The sequence below is a fragment of the Mixophyes fleayi genome, chromosome 6 (genome assembly GCF_038048845.1).
Source record: "Mixophyes fleayi isolate aMixFle1 chromosome 6, aMixFle1.hap1, whole genome shotgun sequence".
NCBI lineage: Eukaryota > Metazoa > Chordata > Amphibia > Anura > Limnodynastidae > Mixophyes > Mixophyes fleayi.
In genome coordinates, this window is record NC_134407.1 from 125,916,783 (window position 1) to 125,942,858 (window position 26,076).

Here is a 26,076-nt window from a genome sequence, read left to right on the forward strand (position 1 = left end):
ACACACTGGTAAAGACTATTTTGTACATATAAAGATGATGTATGCTTATGGTTTTAGACACTGATCCTATAGTACTCAGAGTCCACACTATTATAATAGGATATCATGGTATAGTACGCCTGTATACCCAGTTACACTTGTAGAAAAGAACAGTGCAATTTTCAGTGGTTGGTTAATTTATTGTAAGATCCACAACTCTGTATTCTGCTTTCTGTGTATACTATTTATAAAAAAAAAAATACTGCAAATATTGGTATTATCATAATGAGAAAACTCAATATTTTCTGACCATGAGAATTTACCTGGCAATTGTAAATACTTTTTAAATTGGAAATCTATGGAAAGATAAATAAATAGCCCTGACTGTACTGACCATGCTCTTGAATGAGCTATTCAGACATAAAAATGGTGGCAAATACTTAGATTAAGGTGTTAATGTTATTAAGATTAATTAGAAGTAGGGATACTGGTATATTTCTATATTTAATAGAAGTAATAAGCCACTATAGACATTGAACTAAAATAAATAACTTTACAAACAATTGGAGGAGATCTGTTATTTAATAAAATCTGAAATTGATTTATATATGGGAAATACATATGAATACAGTACAACATCACATCAAAAACAATCTTTTTTTTATTTTTCTCTTCTTAAAAAAGTGAAATAGTATTTGCCATTGTTTGGTTGGACACCAGCTATTTCACATCATGAAGAAATATTCAAAATAATTCCATATATGAAGGAAGGTTTATTGAATCCATTGAAATCCTTAAACTGAAGGAACACATTGAAAATAAAAATGAAAGAAATATGACAAAGGAGTTAATATGGCTGGGAGATGCTATGATCAGCAAAGAATGAGAGCTTAGTATGATGTTTATCCAGCTTCACTAAACCCTGCAATCATCAGGTTTTTTTTGCAAAATTCAGAAATGATTTACTTTCCTTTCTGGTTTTACTACCCGATCAACAACACTAATGAATACAGTACAGAATACAGACACACTGGGTCCTGATTCATCAAGAAACATAAATGCAGATACATGGCAAATTTTGCTTGAAATTATAATTCATCTTTGAGGGGAAAAAAGGCACTCACAACAGCTTACGATTTCATGGGCGGAAAAACAGGGGGAGGGGAATGGGCACATGCACATAGTCAATGCACAATAAGGGCGATTCTGGCTTCAGGCATCTCTAAAGTATGCTTTTGTTTTTCTGTCGCATCACTCGAACCAGCAACAGGCCAGGAGTAAGTGCCGAGCGATGACGATCACGTTATGCATGCTAGAACATAAGTTTGCAATGAAGCGCAACTGTAAAAATGCAATTTATTTTATGACCGTAGCCATTAATAACAATTTCATAAATGTATTTCATGGTGAAAAAAAAAAGACATTTTTGTTTATATTGTTAACTGCTGAATACTCTTTTTTTTCTCTGTGCGCTCTTCTGGGACTTTATATTCCACATATGTATTGGACGTATACTGCAGTGTACTGTGTCTGTCAGAGAACAGCACACCTATACACCCATAGTCAACAAGAGACGTTCCTTCAGATCTGCTTGTAGTTGAATACGGACGCGCATATGCCCGAATTACTTATTATTTCAGAATGTGGGCATCAAAAGCCCAAACTGTTAAAGCATTGTATTTACAAATAGGGGAAGTGAAATCTTACATGATATTGCAGACAAATATCCGATATTCTCAAAACTCTTATTAATATGTCTACTCCGTACATCCACCATTTCAGAGTTAAATGTCGGATTCCTCTTTAGCTCCTTTTTCTTCACTATCAGATTAGTATTCCCCAAATGAATCCACATATCTATATGAAGGAGGCTCTTGTACACCAAGTCTATACAGATCTGAGAGTTTGGTGTATCTTTAATAGGTGTTGGTTCCAACAAACTGTTCATGCTCAGCAGTTTGCCATCATTTTCTTAAAACAGCAATTCTATTAAAGACAAAACCCGATGGGCTTTGTCTTTAATAAAATTGCAATTTTCCAAAAATGGCAAACAGTCTCTATATATACTATGTCCCTTGATATGTTTGAAGCTCTTTTGATATGAATTTGTGACTACCTTTAGTAGTGAAGAATCTTCTTCTGTAGATGGTTGGGTTTATCTATATGTTCTGCATCTAAAATACATCTCACTCACTGCTTTTGTGCGATTAAAGAGAATGGTGTTTGTTTGCCACCTCTCCATGTTATGACCAAGCTTTTCTTAATTTCAGGAACCAGGACAATTGCCCAGAGTTAGACATAACATAGAAAATGTTACAATTCCAAAGGCAGAGAAGCATCATCCATTATTGCAGGTAATGATCTGCGTTTGCAATAAATCTATTAAACATTAAATAGCACTACTGCCCAGCAGTCCTGATTGTCGCTGAACAACCTAGATTTTAGGAATATAAAAGGTTGTTGGTTATTGGGAAAAGAGGGCATGAACTCTGGATGTGATAGTGACAAACCAGGTGTGGTTTAGGCAGATTGGGGACATGGTCTAACTTGTAACAGTTTTTCAATCAAGAATGTTGCGCGTAATAGGATACCACAAAAGTCCTAATATGATATTATAAAAAAAGAAAAACTAAAGCCATACCACCAATTTTGTTACATAACACAGCTATTAGTAACATTATCATGTATATATTTACAGGTACAGGAAGTTGACGAAATTGAAGATATCAAAGATAACTATAAAGGAGAGGGGGGTTGGAGAAAGGGAGAGTGCGAGAGAGGAGAGGAGAGGGAGAGAGTGAGTGTGATAGGGGGAAAGAAAAAAAGTTAACCTGTATCTTTCTGTAATGTCTTTCAGGGGCTATCTCGTGGAGACCGTCGCTACATGTTCAGTATCATCACTGTGTACCACCCAGAACCAGACAGGAGACGATTATATTACAAACACAAAATGTTCTGCAATAAAGTTCTATATTACTGAATATTCAGGAAATGCACAGCCAGTTTGTATGCCCTGACAAGTTTCTATATGACAAAATACAAAATATAATTAAAATGAAAATGTGACACAGCTACAGAAAAGAAATTTATTTATCCTCAAAAAAAATAAAAAAAATACAGGCAGCTATTTTAGTGATCATCCTGAATCCTTCAATCCTCTTTGCTAACTCCAGAACTAATTTCTAGAATCAATATGTAATCAATCCACAGTGGGCTCAACCTCTAACCACACTTTGCTCATTTACAAGCACCATGACTCAGAAAGTAATCCATAGCACAGCAAACAAAAAACAAAACAAATAAAAAGGACACTGAACATTTAATATAGGTTTATCCAATGTGAAAAGGCAACTTGGCAAGCAATTCATATATATGTTTAGAAACTATGACCGTAATTAAGATGTTTGATCTTGCAAGTGACCTTGTAATCTACCTTACTGCATGGTACTGGCTTGGCCCTTCAGGGTTAAAAAGACTCTCTGCTGTGCCCAAGAAATGGCTTGAAAGGCATTGCCTGACCTTTATACAGGTCTGTCTATATTCTGGGTTTTTTCCCTTTGCAAGGGCTACATGATCACCTATATCCTCCAAAGTGCCATTAGTTATGTTTCTTTATGCTCTTTTTGTTTTGTTTTTTTTTACCAGTCAGCATAAACCTTTCCATGTGTTTACACACATGATCCTTAACATGTAAGGTCAGTTACTTTTTTTCTCTTGGTAAGAAATGACCAAACAGTTTCATCTTGTTCAGCTACAAGTGCCCCCTTGTTTATAGTTAAATTAGACAACTAAAAATCATAAATTGTGCGATTCCAACTGTCCAGGTCCGGCCACGGAAGAAGTCTATTTTTAAAAAGGGGTCTGTATTTCCTATGACCAACCCCCCCCCCACTGCGAGGGGTAGTCAGCCTATCCTTTCTTGTGAAGAGGATGGTAGGATCTGTAAATTTTGCTACCTTAATAAATATTTACATACAACAATATCATAATCCATACCGTGACACCTGTACTGTGCATATAAATAGGTGGTTCCTTGCTAGCCTTGTGTGATAAAAAGTAGAATTAGAATTCATACATGCAGTTTTCTAAGGTGATGCAATGTCATCCCAATATCTCGGGTAATGTGCACGAGACAGGAGCTGTAAAAAGTCATTGGCTTGTGATGTATATCTGTCCATATAGGGCACTCATTAATTTGTGTATTCATGGAGAGACTCCACGAGGCCCTGAGACGTCACCCATTCAACCAATATAAATACGATGGAAGTCGTTGGCACCAAAGGCTGCGTTGCACTTGGGACACTTGCGCTGTCTCGTGTCATACCGCGTCTTGACGCATTCAAAGCAGAAGACGTGAAAGCATTTAGTCAATACAGCATCCATCTTACGGGAGTTGCAGCACGGACAGGTGAGTCGAGACTGAGGAAGAGCACATGATAGTTTGATGATGAAAGAAATGTTATGTTACAAAAATGGGAAGAATGAAACATATATTCAGTTTTCAAACCATAATTAAGTATACATTTATATGGCAATATTCCTCACAAACATGCCTGGAATATGTTAATGCATGCATTTCAAATTGCACATTAGTGTACAAAGCTTCCTACAATTGAAAGTTGATCACAAATAATGCATTATACTGTATACATTGAGGGTTATTTACCAATATTTCACTTATGTGTAAATTTGCACTAAAACAAAAAATAAAAGCTAATTCCTGGTTGGTTTCTAAGTTAGGCAATGAAAGCTAATATCAGTTTGGTTGCTTTGGATTTGTGTCGATTGTTCGTAAAGAACTTTCCCTCTGTTTACATTTTGAACCTATTGTTTTCTCTTCTCTGAATCCATGGGGCACACTGGTACCAATTGGTATACAGGATCTTCCAGGACTTTGGCACGTTAAAAAAAATCTTAAACATGTCTCCTCCCTCCTCTATATGACCATACTGCAGGGAACTTGGTTATTTTTCAAACAAAGCCTCAAAAGACAGTACCAAAAGAAAACAAAACCGGGAAAGACAACACGAAAAACAAAACACTGGTAAACTTTTAACAGCAGAACTAGAACATAACCAGGGTGGGCACCTCGCATTTCCCAATGGACTCACAGAAAAGGATTTAACAAAGTATAAAAATCCTTTTCTCATTCATACAACTGGGGGAGATTGGAACTTCCCCATGGTACCAAAGCTGCTCTTTCATGTGGGTAAGCTCACAGTGTATCGGTGCACAGTACCTTCTAATCAAAATTGGTGCCCTTTGAAGCAAAAACGATGAAACTGTAAAATTTCAGAAAAGTATGTACTGAGGAGCATGTGGGCAAAAGACACAGCTGCTCAGTTGAATATCCGCTCCGCCCACAAAACTGGTAGAAAGAGCCTTCACGTTATAAGGAACAGGTTTCTCTGCTCTGATGTAAGCGTGACAAATCACAAACGTGATCCATCTAGCTATAGTCTGTTTCCTCTTTTAGATCATCAGTCTTCATACAGTCCAATGTTCTTCTGCAAGGAATTTTCATCTAATCTATCTATTCTCATAGGTGGAGATGCTGCTGCGTGTTCTCAAAATGATTATATGGCGTCTTAAAAAAAAAAAAAATCTATTCGTTTGATCTGCAAAACCTGAAACTGTGCAAACTGTATTTCTGATAACTCCACTCTGGGGCTCCAAAACCAGTAATTTGTCTGAAGCAGACTTGTAGAGTCCACTTGATCAAAAGATTGTCCAAGTAAGGTACAATCATTATCCCCCTAAACCTCAGGAGCAGAGCCATTACCGTAATAATTTTTGTGAATCACCAAAGGCTGTCACTAAACCAAACAAAATGGCCTGAAATCGGAATTAGAGGGACCGACCAAACCATAAATCTGATAAGATATTGGTGGTACTCCCAGATTAGGACATGCAACACCATGAACTCGTACTGTTCTATACTGTTAATGATAGATCTTAACTCGAGTTTTAACATGTCCACCCAAATGAAAAAGTTGAGGGTTTTGAGGTTCAAAATTGGCTAAAAGGAACCATTTGGTTTTAATTTGGCACTGGGTTGATTATCCTGGCAGTGAGTAAGCAAGGCCTGGCATTTTACCAGGTACATTGGAAGGCCAATAGTAAAAAAGTGATTGGACCATGTTCTGATGAGATCCATGATATATCCCCAATCCATTATGCCCCTCACCCAAGAATTTGAAGTGGAATTGAACAAATGGTCTCAGTAGAGAAGCAGACAGACCCCTGCCTCAACTGCCAATGGGTGGTCTGAATGTTCTTCATGCGAACAAACCGTCTGAAGCTATGGTCGTCTGCTTCTTTGCAGACCAGGGGATATATTTAGTAAATCGCAGGTTTGAAAAATTGGAGATGTTGCCTATAGCAACCAAACAGATTCTAGTTATCATTTATTTAACATTCTACAAAATGACAGCTAGAATCTGATTGGTTGCTATAGGCAACATCTGCACTTTTCAAACCCACAGTTTAGCTTCAGTCAGTGAACCAAAGCTTGCCAAAAAGGAGATGTTATGCTGCCTGGGGTTGCACTTCCCCAGAGGGCATAGCACACCATCAGCCACCATCCTGCAAAGGTTGGCCCCCTCTGGTTGAATTGTGCCTAGTGGGGCTAGCATTAGAAATGGCACCTCAGCCTGTTAATGTCTGCTAAAGGCCCAGCAAGGCAGTCAGTTATCGCTGACCACAGTAGTGGTAAATTCAAATAACTGCTGTGGCTAATTCAAACAAAAGTAAAATAAAGGTAAAAGTACAGCCTGCTGCAGAGGCAGCCCGGCAAAAAAAAAACAACCTGTCCTGCTGGGACGGAGTTCCCTGGAGGGTGTGGGTATAGAGGAGAGAGAGGAGGATACACTTTACCCCATGGTACCAGTGTCCCCCAATTAGCTGAATGAGAAATATATTTTGTGAGAGTTGTAACCTCTGCATATGAGATGCCATTATGAGGCGGAACAACTTATTTTTAATCCATATTTAGTGGCTATGTGCTGGATTTCCACCTGCTAAATGATAGGACCACTAAAAGAGAAGTTGATTTAAGGTAAAAAAGCATTCTGCATCACTCATAAATATACAATAGAAACTCTTACACCATGGCAGAACCTGAGATGTTTGACATTGTATATTGTCTTTTCATCAAAATGTGTGGTAAGTATACAAACAAGTGTCTCATCAATTATGACAGCATTATTGCTAATAATTAGCTGTAACAAAATCTAGATTCTTTAACATTTCTGTTTATGGCCTTATCTGTGAGGAGTTTGTATGTTCTCCCCGTGTTTGTGTGGGTTTCCTCCGGGTGCTCTGGTTTCCTTCCACACTCCAAAAACATACTGATAGGTTAATTGGCTGCTAACAAATTGACGTGTGTATGTGTGTGTGTGGTAATTTAGACTGTAAGCCCCAATAGGTAAGGGACTGATGTGAGTGAGTTCTCTGTACAGCGCTGTGGAATTAGTGGCGCTATATAAATAAATGGTGATGATGATGATTAGTATTTTTTACCTTGTGACTACTAACGGTATAAGTTTGCTGCACTAACCTAGGAATAGCCTTGGCTCACAGCAAGCGGCCTCGTTTTTACATAGAAGACACAATAATTATTTGTAAAGCTAAACTTGTTACCTTGCACTCTTTGATCTCTTCCATTAAAATCTTATCACAGGTTGGCACCAAATCAGGTTTCTTGGTGGATTCCAGTTTCTTTCGAAGACGAGAGATGTCCTCCTGTGTACACAATAGCAGGGTTATACAAAGCAACAGACACAAGTAAATACCAGTGAGATTCTATAAAAGAACTACCTCCTTCTTGACAATAGCATGATGTCAGGCAGCCATTTATTACACGTAAACTCCGACCTACCTCCTTCCTTAAACGTAAAATGTCTCAAACACGGACGTTATATTGTCTAATTCACTACACAAAAAGAGAATTACAAGAAGTGCTCTTCAAACATAACCACACTTTACCACAGTGATTAAATGCAAGTGTTCTTCTCTCGTACTTGTTTTTGTAACTGCTATTTGTGTGGCAGAATAGAAGTTGGATGCATGAAAATATATACATTTTATATAGAGGATCATTTGACACCACAATATTCTTGCAACAGATTGATAGAACCTGCCTCTCAAAAGACCAGCACAATCAACATTCTAATGCTCTGACTGGCTACAGTTTGCTTTTGTGGTAGAGAATGATGATTTTTTTGTATACAATCATAAAATCACAATATAAAAATATAACAAAATTAATACATTTCTTATGGAGCCATCAAACACAATAATTATGTATTGAAGATGTATTTTTTCCAGTCTCAATAAGCAACAGCTTATATGGTTTACAAATAATTTGTTTAGCTATTAGACAAATGTGAAATATTTCAGCTTCCAATAACAATACACTTATGTATTATAAAGTGAACAATAAAAACTTAAACCAGTGGTGGGCAACAGGCAGCCAGTGGCCCGCCAAGGCTTTACCCGCGACCTCCAGCTGAATGCCCCAGATCTTCAGCATCACGTGACACATGGAGTCACGCTGCATAATAGGGGAGGAGGAAGTGTAGGGTGCTCTCTCCTCCATCCTCTGCTACCTTCTGGAGGGCCACTAATATGGCCCTCGAAGATGATGAGGTTGCCCATCACTGTCAGACAGTAAACACTTGTCCGAAACATTAAACTCCAGCATATCTCGAGGTCTTCCAGTGGAATCTTCAGCAGGTAGTTTAAAAAACAACTTTTAAAGCCCACTTCAAAACTGAGGACATCCCACGACAAGCAAAAGTTAGATTGCATTTGACTAAGGTATCCTTAAAAAAGAGGATTTATGTACTTACGTTAAATCCGTTTCTCTGATTCCGTCTGGGGGACACTGCTTACCATGGGTTGTGGAGGGAGCTGGTGGAGTTGGCACCTAACTAGTTAAGTTTTAGTACCGCCGACAGACCCCTCCCCTCTACAATCCCCCTGGACTCTTCAGTTTATTAAAAAGCCCTAGGAGTAAGGCCAGTCAAACAAGAGCACACAGAAGAACAGAAGAAGGGAGGGATCGCAGTGTCCCCCAGACGGAATCAGAGAAACGGATTTAACGTAAGTACATAAATCCTCTTTTCTCTTTCATCCAGTCTGGAGGACACTGCTTACCATGGGGACGTTCTAAAGCAGTCTCCTAAGGATGGGACTACTCTGAAAATCCCGCTCGCAAAGCATTACAAGCGAAATTTGCATCAGAAGATGCAAATACATTAAATTGGTAAAACTTAGTAAACGTGTGGACAGAGGACCAGGTGGCTGCTCTGCAAAGCTGGTCCGCAGAAGCCCCATTTCTCGCTGCCCACGACGCCCCTACCGATCTGGTGGAATGGGCCGTAAGTCTCTCTCCGGCACAGGACGGTTAGCCTTTATGTAAGCATGTCTAATGGTTGCCGTAATCCATCTAGTGATGGACTGTTTAGAGGCTGGCCAGCCTCTCTTATTAGCATCATAGAGAACAAACAAAGAATCTGTACGTCTAATCTGAGAAGTTCTTTTTACATAGATGCGCAGAGCCCTAACAACATCTAACTTTTCCATAGTCTGGTGATCAGATTGGGAAGTGGATGAAAAAGCCGGAACTACAATTTCCTGGTTAAGGTGAAAAGCCGAAACTACCTTCGGAACGAAGGAAGGAAGGGTTCTTAAGACCGCTCTGTCCTCGTGGAAAACCAAATATGGTTCCCGACAAGACAAGGCTCCTAATTCCGAAACTCTTCGAGCAGAAGCAATAGCTAAAAGAAAGAGGACCTTCCAGGTCAACCACTTTAATTCTGCCACACGCAAGGGCTCAAAAGGAGGCCCTTTAAGCATTTCCAGTACCAGGTTGAGATCCCATGGTGCTGTCGGCGGAACATAGGGAGGCTGAATATGCAGTACTCCCTGGAGAAAAGTCCTGATATCTGGTAAATCGGCCAATTTCATATGGAAAAAAACCGAAAGTGCCGATACCTGGACCTTTAGGGAACCTAACCTGAGACCTGCCTCCAGGCCATCCTGAAGGAAAGCTAATAAGCGAGTGAGGCGAAAGGAGGATGAGTGGCAAGTCCTACCTTCGCACCATCTAATGTAAGCTCTCCAAATCCGGCGATAGATGCGAGCTGAAACTGGTTTTCTAGCTCGCATGGGGGTGTTCACCACGTCTGGGGAGAAACCTCTAGCCCTCCAGAGGCTGGCTTCAACAGCCATGCCGTTAAACTGAGCTGAGGTAAATTCTGGTGTAGGAATGGACCCTGAAGGAGAAGGTCATCTCGAGATGGTAGACGAACCCCGGGTCCTTCTGCCATGGAGATTATGTCCGCGTACCAGACTCGGCGCGGCCATGAGGGAGCTATCAGAATTACTGGCAGACCCCCCTGCCTGACCCGTCTGAGAACGCGAGGAAGCATGGAGATAGGAGGAAATAGGTATCCCATCCTGAACTCCCATGGCATGGTCATGACGTCTACTGCCACGGCTAAGGGGTCTCTTGACCTTGCGCAAAACCTGAAAACCTTCTTGTTGTGTCTGGAGGCCATGAGATCTATGTCCGGAAGGCCCCACCTCTGAACTAGGGACTGAAACACTTCCGGATGAAGAGACCACTCCCCTGGCATCATCTGGTTGCGACTGAGATCGTCTGCTTCCCAATTGCGTATTCCTGGGATGAATACAGCCGATATAGCCGGAACATGAAGTTCTGCCCAAGACAAAATCTGGGCTGCAATTTTCATTGCTGCTGCACTCTTGGTTCCTCCCTGTCTGTTGACATATGCCACAGCCGTGGCATTGTCGGACTGAATTCTGACAGGGTGGTCCTGGAGGAGGGATTGCCCTCCTTTGAGGGCTAAGAGAATCGCCTTCAGTTCCAACACATTTATGGATAGGGATGATTCCTGAACCGACCAAAGGCCCTGAAGCCAGAGGTGAAGGATAACCGCCCTCCAACCTTTCAGGCTGGCGTCTGTCGTGGCTATGACCCACGCCCCCGGAGAGAAGGATCCGCCCACTGTCAAGTGATCCTAAATCAGCCACCACTGGAGAGATTCTCTGGACCTCGGGGATAGAGAGATCTTCTGGAGGTCCAGGCGTAGATGGGATCCTGACCATTTTGTCAACAGATCCCACTGAAAACAGCGAGAGTGGGCTCGAGCAAAGGGAATGGTCTCAAAGGGGCCACCATCTTTCCTAGCAACCGCATGCACAAGTGGATTGAGGGGCTGGGAGAGGACAAGACCTGGGATGTTATACTCTGAATTGAAGTGGCCTTTTCGACAGGCAGGAACACCTTTTGCTGGCTGGTGTCCATGATGAGGCCCAAGAAAACCATGCGTTGACACGGAACCATCTGTGATTTCTTCAAGTTGATGAGCCATCCGTGGCCCTTGAGAACCGCCAAGGCAAGGGACAAGTGATAACGCAAACAACTCTCTGAGGAGGATTTGAAGAGCAGGTCGTCCAGATAAGGCACGACCTGGATGCCCAGAAGGTGAAGACGAGCTGCCATAACCGACATGACTTTTGTGAAAACCCTCGGCGCCGTGGAGAGGCCGAAAGGGAGGGCCCGAAACTGATAATGGGAGGGTCCTACAGTGAATATAAGGAGGGACTGATGGCCCTTCCAAATGGGAATGTGGAGGTATGCATCTTTTATGTCTATGGAAGCCATAAATTGATCTTTCTCCAAACCGTTTATGACAGACCTCAGAGATTCCATCCGAAATCTGTCGACTCTTAGGTGCACATTGAGGGTCTTTAGGTTTAAAATGGGTCGGAAGGAGCCGTCCAGCTTCTTCACAAGGAACAGGTTTGAATAAAAACCCTGTCCCTTTTGGAATTCTGGAACCCTACAACTTTCTGAGAGAGAAGAGAGGCGACACAATCCTGTATTGCCTGTCTTCTGGATGGATCTCGGGGTAGGGGGGTTACGAAGAAACGATGGGGTCTGGGACCCAACAGGTCTATCCTGTATCCCCTTGATATAATGCCCCGAATCCAGGAGTCTTGGGAGGACTCTGTCCACTGTTGAAGAAAAAAAGACAGACGACCCCCCACTGGGGTTTCCCCCTGGGGAAACGAGTGGTCGTCAGGACGCAGGCTTCTCCTGGGTCTTGGAGGCCTGGCGCCTGGCCGAAAACGAGGATCTTCCTCTAGAGGAGGAGCCTCGGGCATTGGGCTGTTTACCCCTAAATGACTGTCCCCTGGACAAGGAGGATCCTCGAAAGGGCTGACGGAAGGAGCTGAACCTGGGTTTCCTGCTTCTACCTGGGAAAACCGGCAAGGAAGTACTCTTGCCCCCAGTTGTCTGGGATATCAAGGTATCTAATTCCGGACCGATCAAACCTGCTGCTGAAAAAGGAATGATTTCAACAGACTTTTTTGATTCCGCATCTCCTTCCCAGGATTTCAGCCATAGAGTTCTTCTGGCTGAAATGGATGCAGCCTGTATAGAGGAGGAGACAGCCGCTGAATTTTGTGCCGCCTCATAAATGTACCCCGATGCCTCTTTTAAATGTAAGGCCAGGGGGAGTAATTCAGAGCCCTGTAAGGCCTCTGCCAGCTGGTCTGCCCATACTTCCATGGCTCTAGCAACCCAAGCTGAAGCAAATGTGGGTCTAAAGGACGAAACCTGCAGCCACAAAAATAGATTTCAGTTGGGATTCAACCTTACGGTCATTGGCATCCGGAAGGGACGCTGAACCAGGAGCTGGAAGCAAGGTGTGTTTAGCCAAACGGGCTATGGGAACATCTACTTTTGGAATACTTTCCCAACGAATTACCTCCTCCTCCTGTAAGGGGTACAAGGAGGAGAATCTTCTGGGAACTAAAAACCTCTTCTCAGGTAGTTTCCATGCTCCTTTTGCAATGTCTACGAGTTCCCTAGACGGGGGAAAACGGCAAGCCTTTCTTTTGGCCTTCTTAAAAAGAATTCTGTCTCTAGGCATAGGATCCTCCGTTTCTGGGAGGTCCAACGCCTGTCTAACTGCAAAGTCCAAATCATTAACAAATTGGCTTTTAGAACTATCCTCCTGTTCCGAAGACTGAACTTGGTCAGAATCGGAATAAACTGCCCCCTCATCCTCAGAAGATTCCTCAGAATCTGAAAGGACCGTGATAGGATTTTCTGATCTAGGTCTCTTTCTTTTAGCGGACGGGATGTTTGGGGACTCAAGCAACAAGTTAAGCTTATTTAAACCTTTAAGGAAAGCTGTAGACCATGCCGCTTCTGTGGGGATAGGGGTTTGGTCAGAAAAAGAAGAGGAGGGTCCTGGTAAAGACGCTCCAATGGACCCTGTGGTAACAGGGAGGCCTAGCTGAGTGCTATTATTAGAAGCCACCGAAGTAGCCATATTAGATAGCAATTGGTTAGATTGTAATACCATCTGAGCTAAGGAGGTAACCAACTGTGTCAGGGAGGCCACCCAGGCCGGCTCCTCCGTCAGAGGGGCTGTGGACTGATGAGTCTGCACAGTGGAAGCCCCTGCATCACAGGCAGAACAGAGCGCCAATTTAGGGTCCCCCTGCCCACACGGTAATTTAACTTGACATTTTGAACAAGTGAAATATTTTGCAATAGGGCCCTTTCCCTTATCTGTCATTCTTATAAGGAAGGCACACCAATCACACAGATTAAAGGGTTCATTTTAGCTGTGTAAACAGAGAGAATAGAGAGAGATATGTATGCAGGAAAAAAACAGATTGTATAACAAGAAACAACTAATCTATATAATAAAAGTTGTACTTGTAATAGTTAAACACCAAATGTTTGTAGGCAAGTAGGAGACTATAATGTAAACCTTACTAGCCTACTTTTTTCCACAGAAAATATACAATATGTGTGTTTAAAAGCAATTTTTAGCCCAGGGGCCACAAAGGAGAGAAGTCCACGGCAGTTTGTCCTGTGTCTGCTTCCTCAGCTCTGCTCTCTCTTCCCGGGCTTCCTTTGGCGCCAGAAGACTGGGATATACCATCTCTCTGTGGAAGGAGGGGGGAACTCTATGTATTAGCTCCCCCCCCCCCTTCAATAGCTCCAAAAACGTTTTTTTTAAAAAAAAAAGAAAAAGAAAAAAATGGAGCGTGGCAGATAGTGGAGACCTCTATACAGAGTTCTCCGCAGCGACATACCCGGCGCCCTCCTCCTATGCATGAGGGGGGAACCGTGGTATAGCCCCCTTCCTCCTCTCTCCGTAGCGCTGCTGGCCCGAAAATCCAAGATGGCCGCCGCTACTTGTAAATCCGATAACCGGCACTCTCTGCCTGTAATGGCAGCGCCGGTTATCGGGGAGACTGGAGGAGTGCAGCGGTCCATGAGACCGCTTGTCACTCCTCAGTTTAGGCACCCTTTTTTTAAGTTTCCCTGTCAGGGAGAGCCGCTGGCTCTCATCTGACAGGAGAATGCCTGCGCTGCTAGCTGTGAGTGTGTTCTCTATCATGAAACACACTCCAGCGCTGCCACCTATAGAAAGTAAAAAATAAAATAAAATAAATAAAAAATAAATAAAATTAAGCTAAGCTATAAAAAACACTGCCCAACTCCAGGGCACCTGAAAAAAACTGAAGAGTCCAGGGGGATTGTAGAGGGGAGGGGTCTGTCGGCAGTACTAAAACTTAACTAGTTAGGTGCCAACTCCACCAGCTCCCTCCACAACCCATGGTTAGCAGTGTCCCCCAGACTGGATGAAAGAGAAATACACAAATTCGCTTAACTCTACGTCCTTACACACCTACTCAATTACATTCATTACAGCATGTCTCCCCCTTAGTTGGTAAGTATGCAGGATGTTATTTCTTCACACAATGAAATTGTGTAGGAAACACAGGGAAACAAAAATAAAAAATTACTGCAAATTCACATTTCCCACTTTTTCAGGAGCTAAAGCTTAGGTTATAAATCAACATTATATGTGTGCAAGGCACCGTACTCGTACAAACAATATGCAGCTAAAAGCCACAGCAATCATAATAAATAAAAAATAAATCTAAAAACAGATCTAGATCACTCGAATAGCTAAACCCAGGACAGGAAACCTAGCAGTAAATAGACCCAAGTTTACCTGCGCTCTTTTGTAGTTGAAAGCATCCTTTTCCCGGCTAGCACTATTCTCTATGATTTCCTTTCGCAGATCTTGCAGCTTTTTCTGAGACAGTTCCAACTGGGTCCGCAGCTCCTCGGCCTGCTGAGAAGCATCCATTGCCTAGAAATGGAGAAGAGCATTTTAAGTGTGTCAGGCAACAAGGCAGGTGGTCATTTAAACATGTTGAATATGTCAGGTGAACGAAGAACGACCTTGCGCTTGCTGAGATCCAGCGCCTGAGTGCGCAGAGTCAGCTCTTTCTCCCCTGTGGTGATGCTGCTCTGCAATAAATGCTCTTTTTCTTCCAGCTTCCGCAGAACTTGTAGCTGAGCATCCACCTGGTATCAAAAGTCACAGTGAGACAGCAAAACACACAGCGTCTAATTCTTTCCCTGTATACTATGCACTAAACTATAGAGCAAGTGGATAGAGGTAGTACTAACGTTTTCAGTACCAACAGACAGATTGATTCCTATATTAAGTATTTGTATTGACAGAGAGATTGGGTAAATGAGAGGAGGCCAAGTCTCCTCTTCACTATAGAAACCACTTGCAAACAGAGACGGAAAGAGGAGCTGTTAAGAGTCAGACTAACAGAAGAAATATAAAACCAATGCCAGATAGAATATTTAAGATCGCTCTTTTTTAAGGAAATTTATATATAAAAGTATTTTTCTCCTCGACTGCTTAATCTTATATGAAAAGCTTTTATATATGGAACACTTCACTGATCTGTATATTAAAATTAAATACCATTTAGACATGGGTAAGCAGCCTTCCTATTTTGCAAAACAGATGCACGTGTATGGTACATACAGCATTATAATTATCTAGCTTTTTCACTAATATAGCTACAATGTCACAGAGCCACTCTTTCCAGAATGTCTTGTCCATGCAAAAGATTTTTTTTTTGTTATGGATCTAAATGGAGACAACATGGCAAAACAGAGATTCATTAACAGTGCAGAGTGGAGGTTATAGCAAGAAAATGATTTCTATCACTTTCGCATAACATCTAAGCTGCATAGATCATTGCTGTCCACCTGTAAGGTGACATAACATGGAGATCATCAACACATCTAAACTGTGCTATTTTCCTGGCTATTATTTTGATTTGCGCTTAGAATTGAATGCTCATATGAATGAGCCCTTTTTAGATATGAGTTATCTGTTCTTTTTTTTTTAGCTGGGGACACAATGTATATGTTTATTCCTTTATTGAGAACACACAGCACCTGTGTACGCAGAGTGAGCAACTGATCTGCTAGCTCCTCCTTCTCCTCTTTGAGAAGTTTGTGGATCTGGTTGGATTTGATCCTTTCCGACATCAGCTTGAAGTTAGCGTCGTCCTTCTCTCTCAGCTGCTGCATCAGGCGGATGTTTTGCTCCTGCATGTCCTCGAAAGCCTGCCCTGTGACGTCCATCTCTGAGAGCAGGGCCTCCTCCTCCTGTCATGCACATATGGTTAGCGGAACGGGTTACTACCTTGAACAGATGTGTATGACATAAACTAAGACAGGATATTACATAAAGCCCTGATTTAAGCAATATATATATCGGTCTGACAATATTAATAAAAGTGCAGCAAAGAAAAAGCTTCCTGAAGCAACATTGAGAGCAAATAATTATTGCTGCTTGCATTGATGGAAGTAAAAAGTATTCTGGCCTAACAAGTGGAAACATCCAAGATATGTTTGTATCTAGATATATAATTTGCCATTAAACACCTCTTGCTAAGAATTATAAAATCTTAAAATGCTACTTGTTGAAGGAATGTTTTCTTAATCATTGAAAACCTACTAAGTGTGCACCTGCAAGCTAATACAACTTTCCATTTTTTGTGTGTTTACAAAAAGTATCATGAGCAGTGTTCCAATTGTAAAGCGCTACAGAATTTGCTGGCGCTATATAAATAAATGTTGATGATGATGAGCAGCACCACTGGGATTCCATGCTATTATTTTATAGTTTGTTTTATGGATATAAAATGGGAGATTATTCCGGCCACACACACTGCAATATCGCTGCCGATCTCAGCTAACTGGCCCAATCCCGCGGTGTGTGGTCCAAAAATGGCTCCTCAGTGTTATATACTGGGACACATGCTATATGCAGGGTGGTCATATATTTCCCTCAGTTATTCTGCCCAATGTTATATACTGGGTCACATGCTATACGCAGGTTGGTCAAATATTCCCAGTTATTCTCTCCAATGTTAGCCTTACAATACAAACATCTTCTGGTGATGCAGCTAACCAGAATGCTGTTACGTATTATGTATGACCAGATGGTCTACCCCACAACTACCCACCAGTAAGAATCACAGGAGACGAGACCTCATTAAATATCCAATAACACAAGCCATTTATCATCATCAACACATATATATATATATATATATATATATATATATATATATATATCGCCAGCAAATTCCGTAGGGCTTTACAATGCCATTATCAGATATTAGTTATCAGGAACTACAGATATATATATATATATACCCTGGGCGAAGGGTGAGCTGTGTTACCTGAGGATTAGCACTTCTTACTTGGGCGTCTGCACTATACCCAAAGACAGCTCACAGTTTAGGTTGGCACACAATGACTTGGTATGGACATTACTCCAGAAACACTGGACACTTACCATTGGCACTGCAGTATTGGAGAGTGTACCATGTTAAGAGGCATATATTTATAGATGTGCAACTGACAAATATGTTATATACACTGGCAGACATGACTTCTCATGCCAGCATCTTACTTGTATTTCAGATTTGATTTTTGTTGCAACAAAGTATTTTTTTTTTCTTTTTACAATTGGATTATATTTATTTCAATACTGATATGAGTTACAGGACAGATGGGGTGACGTGCAAACAGAAATTACAAGAAAGTGAATTGTAAGGCTTCACACCTCTTTGTATTACCCACTATTGTTTATTACTGTGGTTGTCCCCAATTGCAAAGCGCTATGGAGTTTGCTGATGCTATATAAATAAATGTTGATGAATATAATGATGTGAAACAGTTTACTGGCTCAATGACATAAATGCACATACTAACTAAAATAGATAAGAAATGAAATAATACATAGAGGTGTCGTAGCAAAGAATATCCAAGAGCGTTGGTAGAAAGTCCTACGGTAATAAGGATTATACTAAAGTAATTAATAAATAGGCAGGAACATCTACAGTTTGTAAATGAAAGTACTTTATTTACAAGCTCTCAGGACAAGAACTGGGGAACAGCAGCCAGGAGTGGCGTAGGCATGTCCTAATTATAACGACATACACCATAACGTTTAACCACTATTGAGCAATATTTACAAGAAGCTGTGTACAGGTAACTGTAAAAAACAAAAAAAAAAAAACAAAAAAAAAAAACCCATATAAGCTAATTCAAATATTAACTTTCAATTTCAAGTAGTTACAAAAAGAGACATCTGATTGGTAACTTAGGGTTACATTGCCTTTTTATGCACATGTATTTATATATAATGCCAAGTGCAAATGACGCAAATGCCTGATTGAGAGGTGCAGCACATTGTACTATTTACAGCAATTTAGTCAAGCCTTTGTTATGTCTATCTTTGATAGATATTTCTATCTCACTTTCATCTCTACATTGGTAAATAATAGCTCCTATTTTTAGCCATACATTTCACATTCAGCCATATAGATGTGCCCTGGTATCCCCACTCACTTGTTTGGCTGTGGACAGTCTCTTCTGCAGAGCCTCGGTCTGCTCTTCGGCTGCTCTCATTCGGCGCAGGGCATCCTCATCCGCCATCTTTTTGCTGTCTCTACGCTCCCTCTCCTCCAATTCTCTGTGCCGCTGCCGCAGCTCTTCCGACTGACAGATATATGGTATATTACATTAGAAAAGAGTTGTCTACTCGTGATCGACTTGCCCAAATTAAAAGATATTAAAGATTCCCTCTAATGGGAAAGAGAATGGTGAAACTATTAATGCCATGTTTATAACAGAGTAAGAAAGAATTTTAAAACTGCAGCACATAAACGGTATTCACAGCAAGGCTGCTAAATATGCTTTGTGGGGTGTGGTGTTGGAAAATATGGTCTTTGTTTCAGAGTAGAAGATACGAGTTTCCAACAGCAATGAAGAAAGGGCTTTTACAGTAAACGCTGTTCATGTTGGCTGATAGTGGCTATGATTTAAAGAAACATCAATATTTTTGCTCCTTGCATGAAAGTGTAAACTGCTTTGGATGCCAAACAACAGTGATAACAAGAGGAAATGTGCGGAAGCGTAACTCCTTAAGAACTGTAGATGTTAGTTTGGGTATCCTATGTATGAAATTCTGCGCAAAATATACACTTAGACCTAAAGAACTATAAATGATTAGCAATAATGTAAAGGGACATTCTGTAAGGGAGAAAAGGATGGAGATAAAGGATGATGTAAAAAGTACATTCAGTACTTTGAAGAAAAAAAAATATTTATTTCGCTCCCTTACCTCTGCTTTGCTTTTCCTCTCTGCTGCCATCAGCTGAACCTTGTCTCTCTGTTCCTTGGGCGCTGAGCGATACATATCCAAGAGCAACTTCATGTCTCGTAGAGACTCCTGTACTCGCCTAGCAAAAAATGGCAGAGGGGAGGAATGTATAAGGACTGGAGAGATACAGACAAGCTGATTTATCAACAAGATGCAAAAGCAGAGATATTACAGAATAGCTAATAATTGTCAGGATAGCAACAAATCAGCAGTTTTCATTAGAGCAACTTAAACAAGACTGAACAAAGCCATTATCTGACTGGTTGCTATAGCTAATAGCGTGCTACCACTGTATAAACAAAGTGTTCTATACATGAAAATGGGATTTTTATACTTACGTAAAACCCGTTTCTCTTAATCCATTGGTGGACACGGGGAACATTGGGGTATAGAGTAGGGACAGGCGAACTGGCACTTTAACTTTCAGTTAAACTAAGCCCTAGCTCCTCCCCTTCTATACCCCACCTCCTGCAAAGCCTCAGTCTATGTTTAACCAAGCCCATAGAAAGTGGAGATAGAGAGAAAACAAAGAAAAGAGAATAAACTTAACAACACATCAAACAGAAGGAGTAACCAGAGCGTTCAGGGTGGGCGCCCGGTGTCCCCCAATGGATTAAGAGAAATGGATTTTACGTAAGTATAAAAATCCCATTTTCTCTCACATCCTTGGAGGACACCGGGAACATTGGGGACATCCCAAAGCTGTCTCACGGGTGGGAACGCTCGGAAGAAACGTCACGAAGCACCTTTCTCCCAATACTTGCATCCCTAGATGCAAACACATTAAATCTGTAAAACTTTGTGAACGTGTGTACAGACGACCATGTGGCCGCCTTACACAACTGTTCACTGGAGGCACCATGGCGGGCCGCACAGGAAGCACTTACAGACCTTGTAGAATGCACCCGTAGATTATCTGGGACAGGCTCCCCAGCCCCACTGTAAGCCTGACTGATAACAGCCGTAATCCACCTAGCAATGGTCACTTTAGAAGCTGGCCAGCATCTTTTGTGAGCATCATAAAGAATCAAAAGATCTTCAGTTTTGCGCAGTTTCTGTGATCTATTAACATAAACTTGCAAGGCCCGAACAACATCAAGATAACGAATAGATTTATCGTTATCGGAAGACGAGGAATCAGTTAGAGCCAGAATGACAATCTCCTGATTTAAATGAAATCTAGATACAACTTTAGGGAGGAAGGAGGGCTTGGTTCGAAGAACTGCCCTATCCTCATGAAAAACAAGCAGAGGAGGCTTGCAAGACAAGGCTGCAAGCTCTGAAACTCTGCGTGCCGTAGAAATGGCCAAAAGAAAAACCCGTTTTCAAGGTTAGAAATTTGAAATTCACTGTATTCAAGGGTTCAAATGGTGGACGCTGTAAAGCCCTCAACACCAAACTCAAATCCCATGGCGGAACATAAGGAGGTTGTACATGGAGAACACCTTGAATGAAAGTTTGCACATCAGGAATGACAACAAGTTTTCTCTGAAAGAAGACCGAAAGAGCCGACACCTGACCCTTGAGAGCTAAGACGCAAACCTGCATCCAAGCTGTCCTGCAAGAATCTAAGTAACACACCAACCAATATATGTCTTCCAGACACAATGGTATATTTTTGCTGAAGCAGGTTTTCGAGCACAGAGCATGGTCTCGACCACCCGATCCGAAAAGCCCTTAGCTCTTAGGATCCTGGCCTCAACAGCCACCCTGTTAAAGCCAGGCGTTGCAAACCTAGATGTCGAAAGGGACCCTGAGTCAACAGGTCTGGGTGTATCAGCAACCGCCACGACCGACCTCCTGCCATGAAGAGCACGTTGGTGTACCAGGCCCTGCGCGGCCAATCCGGCACTACTAGAAGCAATGGAACACCCTCTCTCCTCACCTTTTTCAGTACTCATGGAAGCATGGCTATCGGAGGAAAAAGTACACTAAGCGGTACCTCCAAGGAACGGACATAGCGTCTACCGCGACTGCCCCGGGATCTCTTGCACGGGGAACCTTGTGATTCAACCGAAATGCCATCATGTCGACATCCTTCTTTTAACGCCAGTCTTTTTGTTGGACAAGCCGGATGCCCTGTGGAAAAGAACCGTCTGGGAGGAAGACCGATCAGCTCGATCTCGTAACCCTGACCCACCACCCCCGATTCCAGACATCGGTGCTCGACTGAAACCACCGATCTCTGAACAAAAGGAGAGGGGCTCCTACCACGGACGACAGTGGAGTAGCAAAATGCCATTCATGCGGACTGTTTGTCTGCCGCCTTTGCTGCAGGACGTTGAGCAGACCAGGCCTGACGTCCTCGCTGCAAACCACCTCTAGGGGCGGATGACTGACCTCTGGAAGAATGGCCTGAGGAATATTGCCCCAAAATCTTCCTGTGGAACGAAAGGCCCAAAAATCTGGACATCCTCTGCTTTGGAGCATTGACAGGGAGGAAAGAGCTCTTACCCCCTGTTGCTTGACTGATAATGGAGTCAAGCTGCGGTCCAAACAAAACACCTCCTGAAAAGGGAATGGACTCAAGAGCCTTTTTAGACCCTAAATCTGCCTCCCAGGACTTAAGCCAGAGAGTACGACGAGCTGAAACTGCTGAGGCAGAAATGCGTGCCCCAATCAGTCCTGCGTTCATAGCAGCCTCTCCTAAATAATCTGTTGCTCTCTGAATCTGCTCCACTAATGGAAGCAGTTCAGAGGACGGCCTTCCTGTCAACAAACCTTCAGACAGATGCTCTGACCAGCGTTCTACCGCCTTGTTAACCCACGCTGATTCGAACGCAGGCACCTGCTGCCACAAAAATGGACTTAAGGACAGTCTCAACCTTCCGGTCTGTACCATCCTTAAGAGTAGCCTGGTTAGCAAGCGGGATCGTAGTTACCTTGGCTAACCTTGCCACAGCCGCATCTACCCGTGGAAGCGTCTCCCATTTAGCAAGAACTTCAGGGGGAAAAGGATAACACGACTACAGTCGCCGAGATACCTGAAACTTCCTGTCTGGGGAAGCCCAAGGTTCTGCCAACAAATCTTCCAATTGAGAGGAGGCCGGGAAGGAAAAAACTTTCTTCTTGCGCCTTACAAAAAAAGAGGCCTCAGCTGCGTCAGGAACCTCTTCCTCTGGAATATCAAGTATGTGACGCACAGCCTGAATTAACTCCTCCACACTCTGACGATCAGCGCAACCCTCCTCCACCACGGAAAGGAGCATCTATGTCCGAATCCAACGGTAACTAACCCTTTATCTGAGAACCACAGTCAGAATCTGACTCATTTTCCTGAAGAGGTGCCACCGCTCTCTTACGCTTACGTGAGGAAGACGGTGCAGCAGAATTCATCATCCTCTCTAAAGAGGAGGAAACCTTGACCAATCCTTGTGCCGAGGATGCAAGACCCTGTACCCAGGCTGGTTCTACAGACTCCACAGGAGCAGAAACAGCCAAAACCTGAATTTGCGAACTAGAACCCATGTCATTCGCAACAGAGGAAGCTGAATCTTAAGATGGAGTCACCTGAGACCGTACCATCTGAGCAAGTTCAGCCACCGTATTAAAGAGAGACCGAGCCCAGGCAGGTTCCTCTGTATGTGAACAAGCAGCTGCTGTTTCACACGGTGTGCTCTCCGTGGGCCGACAGGTTACGCACAGAGCTTGCGCGCCTGACTGCCCAGATGGTAACTTAGCGTGACAGACAGCACAGGTGAAACTCAGCATAGATGTAACACCCACCCTACCACGCATGGATTTTTCCCTCTCTGACATGTTAACAGATGGGACAAAACAAACACAGCACAGTGTAATAAAACACAATACAGATAACAAGCAGCACACAAACTTGCACAGAAAGTGAGCCTGCAATACAGCCAAGAAGCTTCCCAATGTGAAAGACAAACCTTTAAAACACAACCATTCCCAACCCTGTACCTTACAGGACAGAAAAGGGGAGAAGCTGGAGCTTTTTAAAATGGCTGTCTATTCTGGTGTCTGCACACGAGGAGTGAGAGACCATCACGGGGGAAGTGCATACGAGGAAACCACTCCCCCCAGGGCCCAGCACTGGATTGGCTATTGTCTGAAACAGACAACCTCTTCACCCAATCCAGAGCCTAGCAGGGCTCCCTAAGATAGTGACCCTTGCCTGACCCTGTTCCCTGAGCACAAAATAGATACTTTTTTTAAAAAAAACAAAAAAATAAAATTACTGCTTTTAGTAAAAAGCAACCAGCTCAGGGAACCACTGCGATTTCTACCCCTCCCTCTCTCAACACAATGCTGAGAGAGGGTTCACTTACCTGCTGCCAGCCCCCCTGACACAGTGTGTGTGCAGGGAGCTTGTTAGCTGCACAAGGAGGACGGACACAGCCTGCGGCAACTGTGCCCGGCTCCTAGGAGGGCAGTAAAATCGTTGGGAGACGGGAGCTTGGCAATTTAGGTCCTTACACGGAACCTCCGATTCTCCCCCTCCAGACAGCGCACCGCCGCTTCCTCAAGCAGTGCCCTATTAGCTGCTGCTGCTGGCCCATGCTCTCCCGAGTCTCCGCTACTCATAGCCGGCTCCGGAGATAAGTAAAAACTATCTGCTCCAGTCAGGCATGCCCAGACTCCAACAACACAGCAGCCTACAGCGGAAGCCGACAGCCGCTGCGCGGATCACTGACCCGCCAGCTGTCAGCACAAGGAGACCCCGGTCTCTGCTTACAATTTAAGCTTCATTCATAAAAATAAGAATGAACTTCAGCTGCAGCGCAGCTCAGTACACAGCCCGTTCGCCGGGCACTTAAACTAGACTGAGGCTTTGCAGGAGGTGGGGTATAGAGGGGGAGGAGCTAGGGCTTAGTTTAACTGAAAGTTAAAGTGCCAGTTTGCCTGTCCTTACTCTATACCCCAATGTTCCTGGTATCCCCAAGGATGTGAGAGAAATACCATTACTATATTAAGTTAGTCTTCTAAAGCTTATAATCATAAAAGGTGAAAGAAAAAAAAATAAGCTTAAACGAGTCTGGTACTCTCCACCAATCCGGACAATTTTTAATTGGCAGAATGCCTGCTCAATTGGTCTCTTTCCTCTAACATGCATGATACATAGGTAGTTTTTAAGGTACTACTGAATTTGCAAAAGGAGGCTTAAATCACCTCAATAAAAAAGAAGATTTTTACTCACCGTAAAATCGATTTCTCTTACTCCATTGAGGGGCACTGCAAGACATTGGGGTATAGTAGTGGGTCTAGGAATCTAGGCACTTATCAACTTCTTTGATTTTCACTCTCCTCCCATACTATGCCCCTCCTCTCCTGTGGATACCTCAGTTTTGACTAACCAAGCGTAAAAGGAAAAGGGAGCCCCATAGGGAAAAGAGCATAAAGATAAAAATTCACACAACAGAACTATTTACAGAGCAAGGAAGGGCGCGCAGTGTCTCCCAATGGAATAAGAGAATTAGTTTTTACGGAGAGTGAAAATCATCTTTTCTCTTTCCTACCATTGGGGAACAGTGCGAGACATTGCGGACATACCAAAGCTGCCTCTAAGAGAGGGAATGCTCTGGAACGGCTGCACGCAATACCCTGCGCCCGAAGCTCGCATCAGAGGTTGCAAAGCCCTGCAACCTGTAGAATTTAGAGAACATATGACCATGTAGCTGCTCTGCATAGCTGCTCCACCGAAGCCCCATGACGCGCCACCCAAGAGACGCCAACAGCTCTGGTAGAGCGAGACTTCAACGAATCCGGAACGAGCAGATATGCCCGAGCGTAAACCAGTCTAAATGTGGAAGTGATCCAGGGAGCAAGCGACTGTTTTGAAGCTGGCCAACCCCGATTTTGAGCATTGTAAAGAACAAAAAGATCTTTGGTTCTACGGACCGAGGCTGTGCGGTCTACATAACACCAAAGAGAACAAACCACATCCAGCGACATTAAATCGCCCCCTAAGGAAGAAGGAGCAGAAGAAGGGGAAGGCGGGAGGACAGAAAGCCGGGACCACAATCTCTTGATTTAAATGGAACCTGGACACAACCTTTGGAACAAAAGAAGGTTAAGTGTGAAGGACCACCCGATCCTTGTGGAAAATCAGGAATGGAGAGGTGCAGCAGAGCGCTGCTAATTCAGACACTCTAGGAGCTGACGAAATCACTAACAGGAATACAGTCTTCCAAGTGAGATGGCGTAAATCCACCAAATCTAGAGGTTCAATGGCGTATGTATTAATATTATTACCATGATCTTGGCTGTTTCCCGCATGGCCCCTACACTGCGAGTTCCCCCTTGGTAACTTATATATGCCAATGCCGTAGCATTGTCTGACTGAATCGGAAGAGGTTTCCCTGTCAGGAACCTCTGAGCTTGCGTCAACGTGCTGTATACCGCGCGGAGTTCTAGGGCGTTGATCGAGAGTGTGGACTCTTGGGGAGACCATAAGCCCTGAAATCTCAGGGATCCTGTTACCCCTCCCAAACCTAGCAGACTTGCGTCTGTCGTAACT

General features: G+C 43.0%; 1 protein-coding gene and 1 long non-coding RNA gene across 3 annotated transcripts in view; one reads left to right on the forward strand and one right to left on the reverse strand.

Moving 5' to 3' along the window:
• The window catches only part of LOC142161568 (uncharacterized), a 49,728-nt gene extending 46,768 nt beyond the window's left edge, over positions 1 to 2,960 (forward strand). Inside the window, exons 3-4 of the long non-coding RNA XR_012693431.1 lie at positions 2,250 to 2,333; positions 2,837 to 2,960. This is a non-coding gene — a long non-coding RNA (uncharacterized LOC142161568). The remainder of the gene's footprint in view (positions 1 to 2,249; positions 2,334 to 2,836) is intronic.
• Positions 2,961 to 3,051: 91 nt separating this feature from the next.
• RNF20 (ring finger protein 20) overlaps positions 3,052 to 26,076 on the reverse strand; it is a 58,471-nt gene continuing 35,446 nt past the window's right edge. For both annotated transcript variants that reach the window (XM_075217293.1, XM_075217294.1), the window contains exons 14-20: positions 19,560 to 19,677; positions 18,785 to 18,934; positions 16,316 to 16,528; positions 15,293 to 15,418; positions 15,060 to 15,200; positions 7,621 to 7,722; positions 3,052 to 4,398 (exon numbers count right to left, since the gene is read on the reverse strand). In XM_075217293.1, the coding sequence (XP_075073394.1) occupies positions 4,222 to 4,398; positions 7,621 to 7,722; positions 15,060 to 15,200; positions 15,293 to 15,418; positions 16,316 to 16,528; positions 18,785 to 18,934; positions 19,560 to 19,677 (1,027 nt within the window). In that variant the 3' untranslated portion in view covers positions 3,052 to 4,221. The remainder of the gene's footprint in view (positions 4,399 to 7,620; positions 7,723 to 15,059; positions 15,201 to 15,292; positions 15,419 to 16,315; positions 16,529 to 18,784; positions 18,935 to 19,559; positions 19,678 to 26,076) is intronic.